This window comes from Rhinichthys klamathensis, unplaced genomic scaffold, assembly GCF_029890125.1.
Source record: "Rhinichthys klamathensis goyatoka isolate OS25496 unplaced genomic scaffold, OSU_Roscu_1.1 h1tg000068l_1, whole genome shotgun sequence".
Lineage (NCBI taxonomy): Eukaryota > Metazoa > Chordata > Actinopteri > Cypriniformes > Leuciscidae > Rhinichthys > Rhinichthys klamathensis.
Window position 1 is genome coordinate 6262267 of NW_026606611.1, and position 17189 is coordinate 6279455.

General features: G+C 36.1%; 1 protein-coding gene across 1 annotated transcript; it reads right to left on the minus strand.

Annotated features, from left to right (window-relative positions):
* tgfbi (transforming growth factor, beta-induced) lies at positions 1–15632 on the minus strand. The gene is made up of 17 exons (XM_056250372.1): positions 15468–15632; positions 15100–15198; positions 7659–7723; positions 7423–7580; positions 7092–7256; positions 6022–6168; positions 5781–5922; positions 5096–5308; positions 4306–4443; positions 4077–4222; positions 3649–3785; positions 2425–2555; positions 2119–2243; positions 1115–1217; positions 960–1021; positions 807–831; positions 1–672 (listed from the first exon to the last, which is right to left on the minus strand). The coding sequence occupies exons 1-17, from the start codon at positions 15581–15583 to the stop codon at positions 611–613; spliced, it is 2034 nt and encodes a 677-aa protein (XP_056106347.1). The 5' UTR covers positions 15584–15632; the 3' UTR covers positions 1–610.
* Positions 15633–17189: the final 1557 nt, after the last annotated feature.

A 17189-nucleotide genomic window follows, 5' to 3' on the forward strand; every position in this document is an offset into this window, starting at 1 on the left:
TAGTTATGTAAACTATAACTCTGTGGCTACAAAATGGTCATTTTATTATGAAATATGCCGAAAGGGATCTTTGGTTCTTTACAAAATATCACAAGTTACAGGTTTTACACTGTAGATCATGGTAAATGAAGACATACATTTGGTCTGTGTTTTCATGTGCCCAAATAGCATTTGTTCAAGCTTAAACCATGCAAACATGCTACAGGTATATCAAATACAACAACCAAAAACAATACAAAGAAATACAAAATGGTAATAAAAAGTGTTGAACCAACATCTGATTCAAATAATTCAGACTGAAAGTCCAAAACGGAAGTCGAATGAATATCCAAAACATATGAAGTGCCGTAACAAATCGCTGTCATCAAGTTGTGATATTTAAAAAAAAAAACATTGCTGTTCATCCAAGGGTCTTTGGCATGTGATAAAGTTACAATGCTTTGCAATGCAAACTGTTTTCCATTTTCAGAATTCTGTATTTTGTTGGCTGGATTGTCTTAGTCTTCTGATTATCTCTCCACTGCGCAAAATAAGACATTGAACTGTGTTTCCTTCTTCTTAAAGGGGTGGAGGTTAAAATGAATTGCAGTTTTACTTTGCAGAGCTACGTTTACTGAACACGAGACATTGCTTTGCTGCTGTGACTTCTCAGGACCTTCTGGAAGAGATCATCTGGAATGTGACAAGAAATATATTAAGATTCATTATTTTTTCATCTCAATACAATCACAAGCAAAATATGAAATATATCTGACTCTTTATTTATGTGGGGGTAAAAAAAGTTAAAGTTAGTGAACAATGCATACCATTTTTCATTACATGAGTCCCAGCCTGGGATGGAAAATTGAGAAGATATATTTCATTTATTTTGACAATCATTAATATTTATAAAATCTTTTAATTAAATAGAGGCACTGATCTATTGTAAAAAAAACTGTGTATGACATTATACTACTAACCCTAACAGCAGAGGTGCGTCTGATTGTCGAGCCTTCAGCCTGGTCACTCACAGTTTTAGGAGCTAAAACAAAGTGGCATGTCACACTGTTATGAAGCTCTGAAATAAGATATGTTTATTATCAAAATGTTTTAGAAAATGTGTCTAATGGCTTACGCAGTGGCTTTATGATTACATTAACAGCATGTACAACTCCATTGGTAGCCATCAGATCACCCTCCACAACAGGCACCCTGTTCACGTATATGGTGGAGTTACGCTGAAAGTCATACAAAAAATAATTCATTCATTATCAGATGAAATCAGGAATATTTTACCCATAAATTAATATTCTGTCATCATTTACTCTCCCTGACTTCATTAAAAAAACATGTTATTTTTTCTCCAAAAGGAGAATTTTAAAGAATCTTCAAACAGACCTTCTCTACAGAACGGCAGTTATGAATCTTCAATGTGAAGATTCAGCAGATTCATTAATTCTTTGATGATTCATGATTTTGTGTGTGTGTGTGTGTTCTGCAAAATAACAGCATATAGTTTCAACTGTGAGTAAATGACCGAAATTTTATATATATACAATACACTACCGTTTAAAAGTTTAGGGTAAATACGATTTTTTTTTTAAAGAAATTAATCCTTTTATTCAGAAATTATATATTAAATTGATCAAAAGTAAAGACCTATAATTTTACAAAAGATTTCTATTTCAAATAAATGCTGTTCTTTTGATTTTTCTAGAAATTTTCTATTCTTTAAAGAATCCTGAAAAAAGTGTCACACTTTACACAAAAATGTTAAGCAACACAACTATTTTTCCAACATTGATAATAATGAGAAATGTTTTTCAGGCACCAAATCAGCATATTAGAATGATTTCTGAAGGACCATGTGATACTGAAGACTGGAGTAATGATGCTGAAAATTCAGCTTTGCCATCACAGGAATACATTACATTTTAAAATATATTAAAATAGAAAACAGTTATTTTAAATTGTAATAATATTTCAAAATAATACTGTTTTACTGCATTTTGATCAAATAAAAATGTTTGAACGGCAGTGTACATATATTCTACTTCTATCGAAGATACACAATCTAAAAAGCATTTATTTTCTTCACTCAATAATAAGATAAGATTGATTGCAGTAGTGAGTACTGACAGTGCCTAACTCCAGTTTATCGCCTGCAAGGGGCTTCATTCTGGTATGTGAGGTCACAGCGCCGCTGACCAGGAACTCGTCACCAATGTGGTATTTCAGAAGGTTTGCCAGCTCCTTGGGGTCTCCTATGTACAACATACAGTAGCAGGGAAACAACAGATGTAAGTATATGCTGCACATTCACAAACACTCATACTGCTGCCTTACAGAATTCCCAAATCTGACCAGCTTGTGTGTAATCATGCACTGAACATCTGTTTTATGAACACATATGGTGAAACATGAGTGGCACTTGAAAGACATTACTCATGAGTTTGTTGAGGTCGGCGGGGGGCATTGCACTGAAAGCAGAATTGGTGGGGGCGAAGAAGGTGTAGGTCCCTTTTTTGTTCAGGAGCTCAGTCAGGCCTGCTCTCTGAATGGCGCCAACCAAGGTGCTGTATGGATGAAAGTTCATTAAAGCACATTATTAGAGTATATCTTTAGGCTATAAAGACAGTTAGACTGACAGGTCAAATTCCACCCAGGTCATCGGAAATCTGAAGAAATTACAGCCTCAAGTTTGAACATGCAACTACATTATCATTATGAGAAGAAAAAAGAAAAACGTTTTGAGAGACTGACATTGAGGTCTTTGAATGTGGGTGAGAAACAGCTGCATATTTTCTTTCAATAAGACTGTGAAAACAATTACACCCTTTATGGTGGAACATTTTTTCTACTAGTTTTTTTTAATAGGGCATTTGGTGTAAAGCACCACTGATGTGAGGTTACATTTTTTTTTTAACTGAAGTTTATTCTCTCTAAATACCTCTAGATAGGCTTAAACAGTTATTAGCATCTTACTTAAAAGGAAAATGAAAAACCTGTCATCATTTAATAAACCACAAAACCATCATTTACTTATGTCATTCTAAACCCACTTTGTCTTGTGTGGAATACAAAGACAAAGACAACATTTCTTTCCATATAAGGACAAGGTCGTTTGGGTGTCAAGATCCAAAAAGTAACTGTAAAAACATCATAAAAGTAGACTATACGACTTATTAGCTTTGGTGTGCTGGTGCCTTTTGACAGCAAACGCCATTTGTTCTCATGTGTCTTCTGACCAAATGCCATATTTGATTTCAGAGCAACAGCGGAAGGGAAGATTCAGTGAATAACGGCTAACATTTCAGAAAATTCTGTCATAATTTACTCACTCTCAAGTTGTTCCAAACCTGTATGTGTTTATTTCTTCTGCTAGATAGATATTTGAGAAGAATGTTTGGTAACCAGATAGTTGACGGTAGCCATTGACTTCCATTGTAGGGAAAACATACTATAGAAAGTCAATGGCAACTGTTTGATTACCTATATTCTTTAGAATATCTTATTTTGTGTTCAGCAGAAGAAACAAAGACATACAGGTTTGGAACAACTTGAGGGTGAGTAAATGATAGAATTTTCGTTTTTGGGTGAACTATCCCTTTAAGACTTCACTGTAAGGAGTTTTCTTTAAATATATGAATATGTTTATGATCTTTTTACCTAAAACGATCATCTGCCTTCAGGACGTCCATGACAGTTCCCATGGGGGGTGCCAGGACCTTGTCAACGACGAACATATTCGCATAGCGTCCATTTTTGTCATGGGCAGCAATGCAAGCATTCTCAATGCACAGGTTCTGCAACGTCCAAGCAAGTGAAACGGTTAAGGTTAATGGTAATACAGATCAGCACATTTGTTTCAAAGCTCTCTTTTCTCACAAGACTGATGATGCATGAAGTGGGCTGTGGAAAACGTTAAGGTGATCCAAAGGAGAGGTTTCCGGTGGTCTGGGAATTCCATTACAAAGCAGAAATGTGAGAGCGCAGACAGAACTATACCACCCTCGCTGCCAGCTACAACATGGCTAAAAAAAAAAAAAAAACGTGGCTCTTATGTGTGTTTGATGGATTGACATGTAAAGACTTACATTTCTGAACACAAACACTCTCAGTTTCAATCCACCAAGAGTCTCCAACTCCTGCCCATGGTAAAGGCTCTTGGAGGAAAACCTCTCCTTGAGAATGTGGTTTCTCAGCAGTTTCTTCATGTCGGGTGTCATGGGCAAGCTCTTGTCTGCACATAAATGATACAATTACAGTTATTTCAGAGTTTCTTAAAGCTCATTTGCTAGATTAATGAAAATGGAGTGATCCAACCTTTAAAAGCATCATCCAGTGGGGCTAATAAGGTCACAGCCTCAGAACCAATGAGATGATCAGTAAGACCAGCGTCTTTAAAAAGCTTTGAGGCTGTAGTAACTACTGATCCCTCTGCAAGCTCCAGGAGGGTCTTGGCTAAAACAAACAAGAAAGCACAGTAAAGCATTGAATACAACATGGTTAAAAGGTCAACTAAAAATAAGAGTGTCCATGACACCGAAAAGAAAAAAAACTATTTTTAAAAACAATTGACAGTGTTCAAGTGACAGTGACACTAATATTTGATTGTGTTCAGTTCTTATTCTGCAGTAAATCATGGAGCCATTTCAAGTTTTGCTGATGATACTTCCTATTCTTTTGTTTTCTGCCTGCGGTAACTATGAGTGAAAGGTCAATTCATCATTGTGTATCCGATATTGGCACATTGTGGAATAAAGGTGAATTGCACTTATTTAGTCATCAAATATATTCAATTAATGTTGTGAAGAAAAAATATACTTACACTGTTACAAACCTGGGGTCGTTAGTGACCCAATTCAAGTTTTACAAAAAATTATTGGGAAAACAGGCATTCTTTAATATATTATTTTTCTTTTTTATATATTGTTTAGAATGAATTGATTTAGGAATACTAAGAATGTTGATGTCTAACTTCATAAAATGAATGAGGAGGAGGGTAGTGAATGACGTCCCAGGTCACTAAAGACCCGAGGTATGTGTTTAAGGGAGCAATAAAATTAAAAAATGTGTCATAAAACAGCATCTAAAAGTCTCCTGAAGATCATACCTGAGTCAGGGATGAGGAGTTCATTGATGTAGTGAACAACTCCATTGGTTCCAAGTTTATCTTTCTGCATGACGATGGCTTTGCCGTTGATGGTCATGTCTGCACCATCGCAGCCGACTTCCAGCACAGAGCCCTGCAGGGTTTCCAGAGGTGTTCCAGCCACAATGGACTCAGAGCAGTGCAAGTTCTTCAGAATGTGGTAATTCAGCAGATCTAAAGTGGATTGAGTCCAAAAAAATGATGACAAGGTGACAGCACATATCAATATCAGCACAGCTGTGCAATTGGTAAAAGACATACCATAATAATTGTTCTGGAAGAATAAAATGAAACTGCTGTTGCAGCATCTGGGAGATTCACAAGTGCACATTATTACTAAAAAAAAAAAGTTTATCTTCGTAATCTTTTAGCAAAATGAAATAGCTTTCTTGCTTCTGAAACATTTTTCTGTTTGGCCGATGTTACAAATGAATCTCTCTTACCTCCTCCCACCACCTGGCTCCAATCAGGTATGCACTATAATGCCAACTTTTTACAATCCAATCACTTCCCAATGGATAAATTTTGTCCCACTCAACATTTTTTTTTTCCTCATAGAATATCTCGTTTCACTCAGAAATGCATCACATTATGGAAGTAAAATGGGTTGTGACAAGTGCCTTATGCTGAAGAAGAACAAAAGTACCTTTAAGAGCAACAGGATCTCCCAAAATCCTGGTCAGTGTTTCTGAAGGAATCTTCTCAAAGGCTTCATTGGTAGGAGCAAAGATGGTGTAGGTACCCTCGTTCTCCAACAGATTTGTGAGACCAGCAGCAGCAACGGCAGTCTAAATGAAAAGGGAAAAAATTCATTCAATGTACTTTGTACCATTTACACTACATTCAATTTAATGCCTATTCTGAACCAGTAAATTCCCTCAATCTACCCGTAGAGTGTCCAAGTCATCATCGGTGTCAATCAAAGAGTTGACATTGTTCGTAATGGCGGTGATGACTCTGTCAACGACATGCACAATTCCATTGGTGGCATGCTGGTCTGTCTTCACAAGCCTCGCACAGTTCACTGTCACAATCTGCAACAAAACATATGGTTTGGTAATGTACAGACAACTTCACAACAAATCATTTGTAATAAAGAAAACAAACATGGTAACACTTTATAAGTATACAGTAATAAAGTACTTACAAATCATGAACAAACTATCATAGTTTATATATAGTTAAAATATTGCAGTCACAACATTGTTAATATATTAATAGGTTATATACAAATAGTGAGTTCTACATTCATTGTCACTGTAAATAGCACAACTATTATTGTTTAATTAGCTCGTAGTAAAGAAATTGTTAATTGATTAACAGGAGGAAGTAGGAGTAAATAGTTCTCGCTTTAGATTAGACCACGGAAAATGTCATTAGTTAAGTGCTTTAAACCAACCTTTATTAGACATTAATTACATAAGTATTAAGTGTTCCTTAAAAAGTTTAAAAATACATTAAGCACACACGCACGCATGCACAAACGAACGCACGCACACTTAATGTAATTGTACACTTTTTAAGGAACACTAAATACTTGGTTTAAAGCAGTATTAATTAATGACATTTTCCCATTTTCAGTGGCCTAATCTAAAGTGAGAACTATTTACAGTTAATAAGTTAACAAAGCATTAAAAACAACTCTAACTCTAAACATATGGGCTAATTAAACAATAGTTGGGTTAATTACAGTGACAATGAATGAAGAACTCACTATTTGTCTATAACCTATTCATATATTAACAATGTAGAGACTATAATATATTAACAATTAATTCACTATAAACTAATAGTTTGCAAATGATTTGTAAATACTTTATTACTGTATACTATGAACCAAAAACGCTAGTCAACATAGTATTAACTAACTATAGATAAAGTAAACACATTTCCAGTGAGAAAATCTAAACAAGACTTGGTTAAAGCAGCAAACCGATTTCATTCACATTTGACTTACTCCGTTAGAATAATGATGGATGTGAACATCAAAGTCCTGATACATGGAGGAGAACGAAGAGCCATGCTTGAGGTCGTCAGACGTCAAGCGTCTGTTGATCATGTGGTAGTGCAGAGCGTTGAGGAGTTCAATGTTGACGTTGCTCACCAGTGCATCCAGAATTTCCTACAGCACATTGAGCTAATCTTGATATTTCTTGCTATTTTTACAGTTTGGTAGACAATACATAACGTTTTCTGGGAACTCTTTGCCTACATAGCCTGAATACGACAGGCTATGAACACTTTATTTGTTCTACATGGTCTATGGAGACGCATTGCTGGGAACTCACAGTGGGAAGCGCAGCCCAAGCCTCATTGCTGGGAGCGAAGAATGTGAAGCTGCCGGGTCCTTCGATCTCCTCCTGCAATTTCGCTCTTTCAGAGTACATCTTAGTAGTAGTGGCTCCAACCACACCCAGGGTTTTATAGATGTTCGCCAGAGGTAAAGCTGTGAAAAAACAAATCAACTTTTTATTGCTAATATCATAACAAACCTCTTTTAATGCACGCAATTCCATTTACATACCTGCTGGACAGCCTTTTTCTCCAATGGCCTTCTCATAGCCAGGGCAGCACTCATAGCTGATCACCCTACAAAAAGATTGAACAAGGTCAAAAAACATTGCTCTACACTTCATTGAGTTTTACAGAAGATTCGGTGCAAGAGTTTTTTGAAGAGTTCTTCTGCAGGAAATCAGGTCTATATTTCTCTCTTTATTATTGCGAGGGCTGAATTGGAGACAACCAACACACTCCTCGATGTGTTTTAAACTGCATGGCTTAAGCTATACTGTCTTCATTTTATTTCTCGCCAGATATTTCCATGATAAATAAGGTCTGTGCTTGAGTTGGTCTTAGAGGGTCATAAAATCGAATTTCCTTTAGATGCAGAAGAATCCAGAGGCACAGTATGGGCCAGGGGGAAACTCCTAAGAGGGAACTCTAACACCAGTAGTTCTGCCAATAAAAACAATGGGAAATTCCTAGGAACCACCATACAAAGGTGCAAGAGATTGACACATACCTTTTAAATGCTATGATCACTTACTAATGCGGTTAATCTTTATATGCATAATCATTTTAGGTCGCTACTAATAATTCAATACTAAAAAATGAGTCTGTGTCTGTTTTGTTTGTTTGTTCTTCTAAGAAATAATCATTGCATTATTTCATGACAAAAAAGTGCTTGTATGGGACTAAACAATGATCACTAAATCCCTTTTAACCCTCATGTGGTGTTCAAAACCCTATAACACCTGTGGTGTTCCCGGTCAAAAATGACCGGGCCATAAAAAAAACCTTATAAATCACTCATTATACCATATTTTCACCCAATCTTGGATTCAATCTTTTTGTCAACATGTTCTCTTTCAATTAGGACTGGTTTTATATTTTGATTTGCATCTGAATAATCATAGGCCTCATTTATTTGAGAGTAGGCATTTCATTTTTTGAGTAATTTTTTTTAAATTTTTGAATAATTTTGGAAATATTAAATAAAATCTGAAGAAAATTGGTATTGTTGATCACACTAGTCAACTTAACATTTTCACCAGGAATTTTGTTTTGAAACTTTTGTTTTGTAAAAAATATGGCACATAGTCACACTTGTGGTGTTCCCGGTCAAAAATGACCGGCCTATAAAAAATAGCTTATAAGTCACTCATTATACCATATTTTCACCCAATCTTGGATTCAATCTTTTTGTCAACTTGTTCTCTTTCAATTAGGACTGGTTTTATATTTCTGTTTGCATCTGATTAATCGTGGGCCTCATTTGTCTGAGAGTAGGCATCTCATTTTTTGAGTAAAAAACAAATAATTTATGAGTAAATTTGGAAATATGAAAAAAAAAAATGAAAAAAATGGCTACTGTTGATCACACTTGTCTACTCTAATGTTTCACCAGGAATTTTGTTTTGAAACTTTTGTTTTGTAAAAAATATGGCACATAGTCACACTTGTGGTGTTCCCGGTCAAAAATGACCGGCCTATATAAAATAGCTTATAAGTCACTCATTATACCATATTTTCACCCAATCTTGGATTCAATCTTTTTGGCAACTTGTTCTCTTTCAATTAGGACTGGTTTTATATTTCTGTTTGCATCTGAATAATCGTGGGCCTCATTCATCTGAGAGTAGGCATGGTCAAAAATGGTCACAATGGCCGACCATTGAAAGTGAATGGGAGAGACTGAAAATAACAGAACAATTTAGTTTTCAGGAGCATGTTCATTATTTTCATGTACACATATGAGCATGTGTGCTTGCAAACATCGAGCCCTTGGACCTGTGCATGTATCGATACATTTATACACACGCTACCCAGACACACACATGTTAAAACACACAAACTTTTTTAAATATTACACACATTCTTTTCCACAGAGAGAAATTTGATCCTACCCTAACCTGCATCTAATATACATTTATCCATCTGACATTACCACACACACACACACACACACACACACACACACAGGCCGTGATCAGATTTTTGACTCAGAAACTAGTGAGGAGGAGGAAATTCAGGATGCATCTTGCAGTGAAGATGTTTCTAAAGAGGAAGGCACCACTGAATCGGCTACGGAGCTTGAAACAACTGATGAGGAGCAGTCTTCCAGTGATGAGGGCCCAGCTGAGGTTACCGTTTCATTCTGGTCAAAAGATGGAACTTTGTCCTGGCCTTCATCCCCACCTATGAGGCAAGGCAGGTTTTCTTCTGAAGGCCTTCCTCTTCAGAAACATCTTCACTGCAAGATGCATCCTGCATGTCCTCCTCCTCACTAGTTTCTGAGTCAAAAATCTGATGAATAACATCATGTGCAGAGCTGTTTTGCCATTGTGCTGCCACAAATGAATGACAAGCAAAATGCTGTGAGGCATTTTATATATGCCTGTGCTATCACATGATGTATATTTGTAAATATTGTCTAGTTCTGTGTGAGAACCTCACAGTTCCAAAACAAAATGTCATAATATTTTGTCTGGAAGCTGTGATGAAACAAGACCATGAAAGAAAGATTCTTTTGAAGCCGGGTCACTGCAGTCACGGCCAGTTTGTGTGTGTGTGTGTGTGTGTGTGTGTGTGTGTGTGTGGTAATGTCAGATGGATAAATGTATATTAGATGCAGGTTAGGGTAGGATCAAATTTCTCTCTGTGGAAAAGAATGTGTGTAATACTCAAAAAAGTTTGTGTGTTTTAACGTGTGTGTGTCTGGGTAGCGTGTGTATAAATGTATCGATACATGCACAGGTCCAAGGGCTCAATGTTTGCAAGCACACATGCTCATATGTGTACATGAAAATAATGAAAATGCTCCTGAAAACTAAATTGTTCTGTTATTTTCAGTCTCTCCCATTCACTTTCAATGGTCGGCCATTGTGACCATTTTTGACCATGCCTACTCTCAGATAAATGAGGCCCACGATTATTCAGATGCAAACAGAAATATAAAACCAGTCCTAATTGAAAGAGAACAAGTTGACAAAAAGATTGAATCCAAGATTGGGTGAAAATATGGTATTATGAGTGATTTATAAGCTATTTTTTATAGGCCGGTCATTTTTGACCGGGAACACCACAAGTGTGACTATGTGCCATATTTTTTACAAAACAAAAGTTTTAAAACAAAATTCCTGGTGAAACATTAGAGTAGACTAGTGTGATTAACAGTAGCCATTTTTTTCATATTTTTTTTTCATATTTCCAAATTTACTCATAAATTATTTGTTTTTTACTCAAAAAATTAGATGCCCACTCTCAGATAAATGAGGCCCACGATTAATCAGATGCAAATAGAAATATAAAACCAGTCCTAATTGAAAGAGAACAAGTTGACAAAAAGATTGAATCCAAGATTGGGTGAAAATATGGTATAATGAATGATTTATAAGCTATTTTTTATAGGCCGGTCATTTTTGACCGGGAACACCACAAGTGTGACTATGTGCCATATTTTTTACAAAACAAAAGTTTCAAAACAAAATTCCTGGTGAAACATTAGAGTAGACTAGTGTGATCAACCGTAGCCATTTTTTCCATATTTTTTTTTCATATTTCCAAATTTACTCATAAATTATTTGTTTTTTACTCAAAAAATGAGATGCCTACTCTCAGACAAATGAGGCCCACGATTAATCAGATTCAAACAGAAATATAAAACCAGTCCTAATTGAAAGAGAACAAGTTGACAAAAAGATTGAATCCAAGATTGGGTGAAAATATGGTATAATGAGTGACTTATAAGCTATTTTTTATAGGCCGGTCATTTTTGACCGGGAACACCACAAGTGTAACAAGGTAACAATACTCCCACAAAAAAATAAGAAAATTTTCAAAAAAACACTGAGATTTAGTTATACCGTTTGGGAACAAAGTCACTAAGTTTCAGTCCAAAGCGACAACATTAACTAGTATTTTCGGGAAAAAGAAAATCTTCTCCGGGTCAAATTGACCCGAACACCACATGAGGGTTAAAGCCTATAGACTTAAAGGTAAAATATGTGCTTATTTTAACAATATGCTTATGCAACATAAGAATCTGCTATTACATAGTTTCCTTGACGTATTATAAAACAGCTCTTTGACTTATTTGTTTAACATATTTTGCCGAAGAATCCTTGAGGATACATCGATGATGTGGTATGAGTGGTATGACCACTTAGAGACAAAGTCCTTTGAATTATATATTTTTAAAGGTTGCTCACTTACCAATTGCAACAAATTGTTAGCATACTAGCTTGAGTAACCCACAGCATCTTAAGAGTGTGAGAGTGGAAGACTAGAAAGCAAATCTAAACAAAGACAACAATCCTGACATTCAGGCATGGTGTAGACCTGTAAAACGCACGGAAGAGGAAAGCAGACTGAACTGATTATCAAAACAGATGGTAACTCAACTCCTGTTTGTCTTCTGCCAACATAAGCAAAGATGGTAGCCATGGATTTCTGACTAAATAAACAGCTAGGCCGCATACATATCGTGCACTTTCAAGTGGTGTGACAAGAGGTTCCCAGAAGTATTGTGAAAGTTGTATTATACTAGATTATGTTGAAATCTATTTTCAGTGTATGAATGGTCAGCTGATTTATCATTTGCGTCTTCTAAAACGTCTCACTTCCCATTTATAAAGGATATCAAAAGAGACAACATGATTTCTCGGATAACTTCTTCTTAAATTGGAAAAAGGAGATGACAACAATCATTCCTAATTTCTTTGATTAAATATCTTAATGAATTAATTATATCTTTAAAAGCACAAACATTTTAAAGGTTTGCTGAAGTTATCAAACCATATTATCACCATTATATCAAAATAAAGCACCTGAACCGGGTGTCTAGCAAAAAGAGTGCACTAGGGAGTATATGCTGAAGAAAGTTATTAGTCTCGCCTCAAGTGACCTGGAAACATCATGTTCCACAGTACTGACCTTTATAAACCAGTCATACAAAGAGTGCAGTTATTCCCACAAAATTCCTCCCACCCCAAAACCTCGAAACTCTGTAAATCAAGTGAACTTCAGTGTCACAGAACACAACCTTGGGGTTTCCTGAGGAAGGTACATCCTTTCACTGCAAGACTTTCTTTTTTCTTTTTTTTCACACAGAAAGACATCAGCAAAACTCATTGAGACCTGGTCAATGATTTGTGTGCGTTTGGGGATATAAGGCCTTCTACAGGACTCCCAACTGTAATCATTTCCTAGAAGCAAGCGCCCACACCAACTCTGACTTCCTTCTTTCTTTCTTGAGACTTGCTATGAAAGAAACTCTGTTTAAAAAACAAATCCTTCTCTATCTCAAGATTTCGCTGTACACTCTTAAATTTTGTTCTTGATCAGGGTTGCCAAACAGACAGCTTTTACTCATTTGAATAAAGAAATAATGAATAATAACAAATATCAGGCTACATAAATAAATGAATTAATAAGTATAAGTATAAGTCTTTCTAAATGATCTATGCTAACATCCTTATATTTACCAAATGGGAAAAATCGTGTCACTCTTTCACAGAATTGAATTTTTGATGTACTACCATTCAAAAGTTTTTTTTTAAATAAATGAATGCTTTTATTCAGCAAGGATGCATCACACTGATCAAATGTGAGATTAAAGACATTTATAATGTCACAAAAGATTTCTATTTCAAATAAATGCTGTTCTTTTGAACTTTCTGTTCATCAAAGGGTAAAACAATTCAAACAAAAATCTATGGTTTCCACAAAAATATTAAGCAGCATAATTGAAAGGGAATAATAAATGTTTCTCAAGCACCAAATCAGCATATGGGAATGATTTCTGAAGGATCATGTGACACTGAAGACTGGAGTAATGATGCTGAACATTCAGCTTTGCCATCACAGGAATAAATTAAATTTAAATAATACATTTAAATAGAAATCAATCATTTTAAAATGTAATAATATTTTACAATATTAGCGTTTTTACTGTATTTTTCATCAAATAAATGCAGCCTTGGCGAGTATAAGAGACTTATTTAAAAAAAACATTTAAAACTTTTGAATGGTACTGTATTATGCATAACATATGGTGTTGTAAACCGTAATTCAGTAATTCAAAGTATCATCAGCCAGGACACATGGGATTATTCAAAACTTCTGCAACTAAAAAACTCCCAAAACTTGTTGGTGCACCTACTTTAGCATGCACACCTTATGTAAGAAACATTCATCTCTTACATAATGTTTCCAAATAAACATTCCAGACTCCATTCCAGATTCCAACATTCTTAAAAACCATCCATCATGGAACGTATTGTACCAAAACGCCGGCAACTTCACCATTAAACTCTCCCATTAAATCTATGGTTTTTATTTGTCTTTTAAAAGTATCATTTGTGTTCTTGTATTGTAGACACTGAACATGCGGTTCCTCCTGAATATATATTTGTCCGTGGAATGTTCATAACACCTTTCCCTCCTGCGGGGACATTAAGTGGCTGTCAATCAAACAGTGTTTCTACAAGTTGTAATTGTATAATCCAGGTCTTGGAGCACTGAGGAGCTTTTAGACAGAAAGGCACACCGATTTGTCAGCCTCGCATTAATGCACTGTTCAGGATGTTAGGCAATTTAACCCTGTGAAGACTGAAGCCAATTACCAAGAGACATATGGTAACCATTACTACACAACGTTCTTCTATATCTACCGTCAACTTGAACTCAAATACCCTGTTCACTGTTTCATACAAAAGAAAAGAGGCCTTTACCAAAAAAAGTGAATCTGTCCATTGTGTAAAATTATAACTTTATGAGCTATGCAGCTGGTGGAAAATGGAGACTGAAAGATGTCAAAGTGTGTCATACAACAGTCATTAACACTTTAACAAGACATTTTCTCTTCATCATTTCAAAAGGTTGCAATTTGGAAAATGCTTCACCAAAGTCATCAGAAGCTATGAATATACTTATCTCAGCGTAATAAATATTATTTAGTACAACGATGATGCATTTTAAATCCCCTGTGAAAACTGTGTTGGCAAGGTGATATAAGTTTAATCACATATTCATCTCTCAGCACATTCTGGCAGTTTAGACGAAAATGCTGACAATAAGTCATTAACTTAAACTTCAATCTGGTTCCATAAATGCGGGGAAAAGACTGGTATGACATGGGTGAAATATTTTCCATCTAGTTATGTTCTGAGAGATTTTTCCTTAGCAACTTGAAAAGACAATGGTATTATTTTACCTATGAAGAAATATTTATAATGTCTGGTACACTGGCTCAAACTTCAGCACAGTAAAATACTGGAACATCTTTTGCAAAATGCATAATGTTATCCTGACAAATGTACCTGTCTGATAGATAGATAGATAGATAGATAGATAGATAGATAGATAGATAGATAGATAGATAGATAGATAGATAGATAGATAGATAGATAGATAGATAGATATCATTTCAGATTTTCAATATTAAGATATCTGTGGTAACTCACGTTGGTTTGCCACAGATTTTGCGGTGATACCATTGCTTGCAGTTGGTGAAGTACTTCTTATCCGTTCCTTGAATCTTCTGCATAGCACAGACATTGGGGCTGCAAACCAATTCAAATAAACACACCATTTTTTAAAAGCTCCACGCATTCACCAAATGCTTAATGCATTGTGCAGGATTAAAGAAAAAGTAGCCTACTACTTTTTACTTTTGTTCAAAACCATGTTTATATGTGCATATAAATCAGAGGGTCATATGACTTTATTGTGCTCATTGTTTTAAATCCTATTTAGGGAACAGAACGGCTATCAGTCTTTAAAATGATCAATGAATGACTCAGGTGTACGAACACAGCAAAACAGCCCTTACCCATGTGTTCTTCCTCTTATCCTGCTGTGCTGAAGAACCGCTTGATACGGGGATTTCGCGGCGAAAACTGTCGCGATTAATGTGATAGCCAGAGCAAACAAAGTTAAGCGCTTCATTTTGCGTCCGTGCACGCGCACTCCACAGCGGCGCTGGAAGCGGCAGTGACCGGCTTTAAATACCGAGACCCCTCGCTCTGGTGCTCTGGGAGGGGCTTCAGACAGAGGACAGCAACACGACACTTTCACTTTACAGACACAGACACATTTCACTTAAAAGTACAATTTTTGACCATGATGATAAAGCTCTTATACATTGTAATCATTATAAAAGTTTTTTGTACAAATAAATAAATATATATAGGCTATATATATATATATATATATATATATATATATATATATATATATATATATATATATTTACACTCAATTGTATACACTACTATTAAAACAGTCATAAAAAATGTAAAAGTGTAAAGATGGCCATAAAACATGGAATAAAAACTGACCTCTTTATATGCATTTTTGTCTTAAATATTATTTTCATTTGAACGATTTTAATGAAATTGTCATGACTTACAATTTGTAAGTTACAAACACTGGATTTCTATAAAAAAAAAAACAACAACAATCTAACCTGTTCTAGTCATTTGATTTCATGTCAAATGTTGTGTAATTTTGTGTCTCAATAGCCTACTCTATTTCACTGTTAATTCATAGCGATTTACGGACTTTTCTGTAAGTAACAATAAATGTAATAACCATGAGATAAAATTAAATAACCATCTGGGTTAAGTGTGCAATCCAGCCTGTGTCAGCGCTGGTTGCAAGCACAATGTAATAAAAAGCTGTATTTAATCTCAAGCAGTGAATGTTTAATGAAAACAAACTCAAAATAACACGTCTTAGAATACTGGATACAAAAATATGTAGAACAGACCAACCAATATAATACTGATGAGAATGGACAATGAACTGAACAAACTTTTACAAGTTAAACTAATCAACGAAATAGAGAACAGGTGCAGATCATAATCAATCAATGAAAAACCAAACTCAACCACAGGAAACGGGAACCAAAACAAGAGCAAAACCCAGGAAACCCACCCAAAACAGACATTAAACCCAGAATCAGCAAGGCACGTCCTACAGAGTCCAACAGAAGAGGGCGGGAGGGGGCTTAGGAAGTGGGTGCAGGGCAGGCACAAGGGACAAACACAGGAGCCAGGGCAGAGCAAACAACCGGAGAATCCAGGGACGAGCTGAAGGTGGTAATACCCAGGGCGGAGATGATAGTGGGAGGAGCCAAGGTGGAATCCCCAGTAGGAACCCCAGGACGAAAGCCCATGTCAGAGTCAAGGGAAGGAGGAGCAATGGTGAAGACTTGGTGGCTGGAACCAGGTGAACTACCGACCGAGACGGATCAGATGACCCAGGCGGAGCCGAAGTGCCGACAAGACCGGTCAACACAGAAGGTCCTGGAGACCAAGGCGGAGCTGTGGGGCCGAGCAGCCATTGAAGGGCACAGAGGTTCTAGGCAGAGCAAACCGATCGACAGTCCAGGGCTGAACTGGCGAACAATTAGTCTGAGGCGAATTCACAAAGCACAGAGCAGGAGATGAACACCTGAAGAACTGGGCAGTGCAGGCAGTGGTTTACAAAACAGCTTTCCAAAACAGACAGACTTCTTAGGAACTTCTCCTTGGCCGATACAGGACAGGCA

What these genes read in the sequence shown, in the direction of transcription:
- tgfbi (XM_056250372.1), bottom strand. Translation starts at nt 15,583, where the DNA reads ATGAAGCGCTTAACTTTGTTTGCTCTGGCTATCACATTAATCGCGACA. An exon ending in TCCATCATTATTCTAACGGA is followed by an intron (nt 6,169 to 7,091) that starts GTAAGTCAAATG and finishes GTTTTGTTGCAG; the next exon opens with ATTGTGACAGTGAACTGTGC. An exon ending in AGATCCTGTTGCTCTTAAAG is followed by an intron (nt 5,309 to 5,780) that starts GTACTTTTGTTC and finishes AATCCACTTTAG; the next exon opens with ATCTGCTGAATTACCACATT.